At 41.7% G+C, this 6,911-nt stretch overlaps 1 protein-coding gene across 1 annotated transcript in view; it reads left to right on the top strand.

Annotated features, from left to right (window-relative positions):
- The window catches only part of ZNF704 (zinc finger protein 704), a 65,399-nt gene extending 58,488 nt beyond the window's left edge, over positions 1 to 6,911 (top strand). The window contains exons 7-8 of the mRNA XM_010709067.3: positions 3,630 to 3,724; positions 5,630 to 6,911. Of these exons, the coding sequence (XP_010707369.1) occupies positions 3,630 to 3,724; positions 5,630 to 5,741 (207 nt within the window). The 3' untranslated portion in view covers positions 5,742 to 6,911. The remainder of the gene's footprint in view (positions 1 to 3,629; positions 3,725 to 5,629) is intronic.

Genomic DNA, 6,911 nt, shown 5'->3' with positions numbered 1-6,911 from the left:
AAGAGAGAGAGAAAGAAAGAGAGAAAGAAAGAAGGAGAGAAAGAAAGAAAGAAAGAGAGAGAGAGAGAGAAAGAAAGAGAGAAAGAAAAAAGAAAAAAAAATTTAAGAACTTTTTGTGTGTTTTCACAGTATCTCATAACAGTAATTTTGACAGAAGAGGTACAGAAGAGAAATAAGTCAAGTTATGCCCCAGTTTGCTTGCATGACTGATTGTAGCCCTCTCACCAATCTCTTAAATGCAATACAGTGTTTTTTATCTTTTGTGTTTTTTTGTCTTGGTGACCACAAGCAGAGAACTGGATTGATAGTATGTTTTTTAAAATACCTGCTTAAAAAAGAATTTTCTGGGAGATGCAGAACCTGTCACTACATGCTGCTTTTTCTGCCACTAAGAGATTGCTTATGAGGCTGGAGAGAAAATTAACAAGGCAGTGGTTATGTTAACAGGATAATTGGAATCAAGCAGTAGAGCTGTTATCTAAATGAACTTTTAAGATGAAGTATAGTTGAAAGGCAGCAGAAAGAAAGAAATAAAGTATGAAGTCTGACCCCAGTAGGCTACAGGGATGTAGCCTCTACTGACAGCAGAAAGTTCTGTAATTTTGCACAAAAGATGTATGTAGTACATAAAATATTTTTAATATTAATACGTGTTGCAGTGTGACCACTTTTTAATGAAGTATTAGATGCAAAGTCAACTCTGGCCCTTTCTTCAGATAGATAATGTATGAGGCTGTATTTTCTTACAGAACTTGGTTGTTTGCTGAAACATAGATTTCCAGTAGTCCTAAATGTGAAGCTCTATAGGTGTGGATACTGTAGGGGAAGGTAAAAACCTTAATGAAAGCTTCAGAGGGATTAGGTGTCTAGTGCCTAGCATGGTGAGTGCTAAGAATAAACATAATCGCTGCCTTCAAGTAATGGAAGATCTTTTATGTAACAAGGAGAAATAAATATATATATAATTTATTCTGATTTTATTGGAAAGCATTTTTTATTATAAATTAAGATTCCCTAATCGTAAACTCACTTCATATGATAGTGTTTGATTTAATATTGTGCCTTCTTGAATTTTTACAATGTATTGCATAACACACATTGCTCATTTAAAGATCCATATAGCTTTTTTTCCTACCGCCAATGAATATTAGACATGGTGATAACAGATGCTATTTCCCTCCCTTTTCTTCACCAAGTGAATCTCCAAAGCTTCTTAATGTCAACCTTTGGCAAATCTTGGAGATTTTCTCAGACTGTGGTATCCTGCAGGTCTGATAAAAAATGAAAGTGGCTGAATCAATTACGCTGTGCTCTGCCAATGAATATTTATTAAGTTCTATCAAGGAACAACTCACAGTGAAAGACATCATGCTGTCAGCAATTTGAACAAGAGCGCCTCGACAGAGCGTGCTATCTGTGCAGTTCCTCAAGTATTTGATTTCACAACAATGGGGTTGATACAGAGCAATTACAAAACTGGCTCCTTCTGTGGAGTAGCAGAAATTGGTGCCAGTAGGGTTGGGAATCTAAAAGTGTAATTATCCACACTGTAAATCAGACACATAAGACGACAAGATTATACGTGTGTGTTGAGTTTGCTTGCTCAAGCAACAACGTTGAACTCTAGCTTTAGAGCTGACACTTCTCAAAGGAATTTAAGAGATGCCAAATCACTTTCACAGAATTATGTGAAGATACCAATGATCTAGGTACAATTCAAAAATAATCCCAGTACAAAAACCTCAGGAAGTGTTGATGATAGCAGAATAATAAAGCACTCTGGGAACCATATGAGCTGATTTTTATGTATCTGCTACGTAGGTCGTAGTAATGCCTCCTTATTTATTTCCAGGAAAACTCCAACAAGTACAAAGAGCACAGTGACACTATTTGATAGAGCACATTCTCAGCTAGAACACACTGTTTTTCAACACAGTCACCACCATTAGCTGTACGTTTTTGCCAGCCATGAGCAAGAGCCTACGTGCTACACTTACAAAATCGGCACCAGTGGAGGTGATCCACTGTCACCACCGCTGAAACACAGCACTTGCTGCCTCTCTGTGCTCACGTCCACTGTTTGGTCTCCATGAACATTCAGCAAGAGTCAGTGAATGTCAGTGGATGCAGTTTTTTCCACGTGGAGGAATTCAGTCCCACATCTGTGCTTCGTACACACTTCCATGTCAGACGCCATTTTGTCAGAGTGCCCCCTGCTGCCACTGCAGACATTTGCCTCTGACACTGGGGACAAGCATAGCAAAATAAGAAGCATTTCTTTTGGAGCAGCCCTTGTAATATTTATAGAGCTGCTAGCCAAAAACAACCAACCAGTGCAACCTTTTAAGTTCATGCACACTTGAATATTCTGTCAGCAGTGAGATCATTTAAGAATGAAAGGCTTGCCTGTAGTGGGAAGTGATGTGTGTAAGTGCAGATGTAAATGCAAAGCGATGCTAAATAACTGCATATTAAATGAAAGTTGCATTTCGCTTGTGCTTTTTTAAGTAATTGAGATATTGCCTTACAAAAGTAGGGCTGTGTTAGTTCTCACCCTTGCAATGAGTGCAACTCCTTATGGAAAGCTGTAGTCATATAGTGGAGCTTCTCTACCTCACACAAGGCTTACATACAACCAGCCTGTGTGACAGAGCCAGTGTGGCACATGCTTTGCTCTGAGCACTGTGCATGCCTTTCTGTATGTATTTGGCCCCTGAGGTAAGATGCATGTCTGCAGCAAGCAAGAGAACTTAAGAGGGTAATTCCAAGCCATTACTTTCTGTCTTACCCATAACAATTACAGGCAATTTTCTAAAATAGCTTTGGGCTACCTTTTTGGCTGCTGACAAACCACTGAGAAATAAAACACGGATATGGATTTACAGAAATATGTAGGCTATAAATTCTTTCATGTTACCAGCAGTGTGGGGATAGGAAGAGTTTGTTGTGCGTGCCAAGAGGGCTGCTGAGCCAAGAACGTTTACAGTGCAGAGTAAAGGACTTAATTCAATGCAGCTTGTTAGCAGCCATGATCAGTAGGACAGTCTTGTCCTACTCCCATTGAAACCTGGGGGCTGCATTGTAACTGCCCTGCAGCAAACTCCCTTCTCTCAAGCTGTCCCTCCACAAGAGTCACAGGTTGCAGCAACGTACAAAATCCCATCATCTCACAAGGGATTATTAGTATTCATCTGAACACAGGCTGAGGTCTGTTTTTGTAATTATTTTATCTGGTTAAACTGAAGAGAGTTTTAATAAGAGCCTTTCAGAGTTCTTGAAAAAAAGAATGCATGCATATGCTGTATTCCCCCAAACCTCAAGTGGTGCTGCTCTGTAGTCTAGTTTACCCGCATGGGTGACTAGACATACAGAAAAGCAACGTGGAGCTGATATCATGTACATATTTACACCTCCAGCTTCTTCAGACCTTTAAATTATTCGTGTCTGTATGCCGTTTACTGACCTCTCCTTGGTATGTCAGCCACTGTGTATCACAAATTACTTTTTCTGGAGGCAGTTCTATTTGTGACAAACAGCAGCAGTTTGATTTCCATAGATTTAAAGGTGCGTTTCTATTGCATTCATGTCTGCATGCAGTTCATAAGTGACCTTTTTGCCTGTATTGACAGGTCTCACCAACTCACAATCGTCCTGCCGGGAGTGGAGAGCAGAAGCAGTCCCACACAGTTCTTTCATCACCGCCCAGAGTAGCGTTTGGATTGAGGTATGGGATCATTGGCTCCTGCTGACAGACCAGCAGCTTCAGACCTTGGGGGGTGTTTAGTAAATAAGACATTGGTGGTCACAGAAACAGAAGAACTACAGCACCAGCTGTGGTTGCAGTTGTCAGGTAGCTTCTTACTAGGATATTTCAGGATAACCCATCTATGCTTTTCATTAGCACCAAAAGTAAAGTTCAGGGGAAAAATGAGTTGTCGAGGAATGAAAAGGGCACAGACTGTGAAGGAGAACTGCAGGCCTTATGCCAGGTAGATCTAGAGTTCAGATGCACATCTAAACACCCCTGTAAAGCAGTGGTATGCAGATCCACAGTTCCAGTTGGAGCATCTTGAACTTCATTGCTTTTTTCTCTGAAATGTTGGGCTGTCTTGTGAGTTCATCTCCATACATCAGTGTGATGTTTGACAAATGATCAAATGATTAAAAATGTATCTTATGGTAAATTAGATGGAGTGAAGCTTTGTGCCTTGTCTTCCTACATGGGAGCTACAGTCACTTCCATTAAAGATGGAACGGAGTCTGCTTTGAATTAAAGTTCAAAAAGTTGCATTAAAAAAATCAAATTGCAATGCTGTATTTCTTCTAGTAAAGAAAATCTTCGTTTCTCACAGTCCTAAAAGGTGACTGAACCCTAAAAAGACAACAGAGAGCACAAGGAAGATTTTATGCTTTTCATTTTCAGTGTGACTCTTGGATCATTGCACGTGCTATAAAATGGAACTTGGGATGTTCCCAATTCATGGACTGTGCTTATTGTCAGTAATAAAAAATCTCATATATATGCAAGATAATAATCACAAGGCAGCTTCTGTGTGCCATGCAGTATCTCATGCAGGTATTAAACAGTTGTGTCTGTACACTCATTTGATTTAAGGACTCTAGGTCTGGTGGCACTGCTGTAATGAGCATTGTGTCACTACTTGTAGTGTTGCTCCTCAGGTTTGCTATGTGTTGAATAGAAAAGTTCCATTTTAACATTTATCTTAATCATTTTCTGCAATTCTCTTGTGAGCTTTAATTATGGTGGTAGGATGGAATACATGACGATCACGATGGCTTTAAAAACAGGTACTGCCTGCCTTGCTGGTTTCAGGGAGGAAAAGAGCACACGTGAACACAGAATCACAGAATGGCCCAATTTGGAAGGGACCTCAAGGATCATGAATCTCCAACCCCCCCTGCCACAGGCAGGGCCACCAACCTCCCCATTTAATACTAGACCAGGCTGTCCAGGGCCCCATCCAATCTGGCCTTGAGCACCTCCAGGGACAGGGCATCCACAGCCTCTCTGGGCAGCCTGTTCCAGCACCTCACCACTCTCATAGTAAAGAACACGTTGCAGCTGAGTGCTGAAACTTGTTTTTAATTGCCTGGATGTTGTTCAGTCTGTGAGCTCAGCAAACCACGCAGGAAGGATGTACAAACTTAGGAGCTGGCAGCTCTTCCCCTCTTTTGCATAGCTGCTGCATGCCTGCAGCCAAGGTCTGCTGCTCTGCACTGAGCAATGTGTTTGTAGTGCAACGCTACAGCAGAGAGCACTCGTGTGCGATGTGAGCCTGGCTGCGCTGTGGGATAGCTGTGGTTGTCCATTACACTGCGTGTGGCTAAAGTAACATGAATCTAGACCAAGCTGAGCCTGGCTAAAGTATGGGCCGTGCACCAGCCTTGGAAGAAAGGAGCGGGCTCAGCAGCTGCTGCAGAGACTTCAGCCTTGCCATGCATCTGCTTGCTTCATCGCTCTTGGTCAGCTCACAGACACACCGCAGTCTCTTAGAAACTGGGGCGTTCTCAGCCATCTGCACACGGCTGAACTCATTGTCCTGACCTGGAGAGGTAAGGCCAGACTGCAAAAACGTAGTGTTAACGAGCTTCCCTTTCTCTCTGACAGGAAGCCGAGAGGGGAGGGGAAGAAGTGTCGGAAGGTCTATGGGATGGAGAACAGAGATATGTGGTGCACTGCCTGCCGGTGGAAGAAGGCCTGCCAAAGGTTCATCGACTGAAGAGCGAAGTTATGCAGAGGATTTAGGGATGGGGAAGGACAACGACAGGAGCAGATTGCTACACCTGCACTGTATCACTTCCCGTTTCCCTCCAGTGATGTGGTGTTGGGGTTTTTGTTTTATTATTTGTTTTTCGATTTGTTGGGTTGTTTTTTTTTTTAACAAAGAGAGCTTTGTATTTCCAAGTGAAGCACTTGTAGCCAAGGAGAAGCACTAATTAAAACCTGTGTGGAGCAATAGAGCAAAAAAAGTAAAAATAAAAAGCAAAATAAGGAACACACAACAAAATTCTGTCTTATGAAGTATTGACACCGGAGCAGCTATCAGTGTTTTTCTGTGTGTTTTTTTTTGTTTTTTTTTTTAAAAAAAAAGGAAAAGTGAATTCCTTGCTAACTCTTTGAGCTATTTGCTCCTTTGGGTCATTTTTAATCATTGCAGCCTCTTTGCTGCCAACGTCTGTATTTGCTAAACTGGACATTTTTTCTTTTCCTGAAACGAAGATCTCTTTTTGAAAGCTTTCTAATAAACACTTCAGAGTCATATAAGCTACAGTTTACTCAACAAAAGCTGTAACTAAGACTGGAGACTGCTAAATAATTCTCCTGATACGAATGATCACGATGATGTTATATTTTTGGAAAGGGGCTGTGGGAAGGAGTTGGGATTTTTGTTTGTTTCTTTCTAGGAGAAAAGAAAAGGCAGAATTTTCCAGACGGACAAACTGCTCCTGGAAGGCTTTTAAACCATACACAGACCAGCAGAGTGGAACGGAGTAACTCATGTACCAGACTGGATTTTGACCCTTTGGAGGAGGAGAAGCAGCAATGGACAGTCACCAGCAGATCCGTCACTGCCAAAGTGGAGGGAAGAAATGCAATGACGGTTGATGGAAACCCGTAAGAATATAATGGGGGTCCGGTAGCTTTTCTTACTACTCTTCCTGTTCACAGGGAGGAGCAACAGCTGGACCAGCACACGTGTTGCTGCAGGAGGCCTGTAAAGAGCTGGAAGATGCACTAGGATTCCATGTAATACCTGTTCAGGGACACGATCCAGCCCAGCAGTTCTGCTCTTGCTTCCTTCTCTCTTATTTCAGAGATGGTTAAGATAATGGTTTGCTCAGCTTTTTTTTTTTCCTACATATTAAAGTTGCTAAAATTTATTTTGCGG

Source organism: Meleagris gallopavo, chromosome 3 (genome assembly GCF_000146605.3).
Source record: "Meleagris gallopavo isolate NT-WF06-2002-E0010 breed Aviagen turkey brand Nicholas breeding stock chromosome 3, Turkey_5.1, whole genome shotgun sequence".
NCBI lineage: Eukaryota > Metazoa > Chordata > Aves > Galliformes > Phasianidae > Meleagris > Meleagris gallopavo.
Note: the sequence above shows the minus strand (reverse complement) of the source record. Positions and strands in the feature narration are given on the sequence as shown.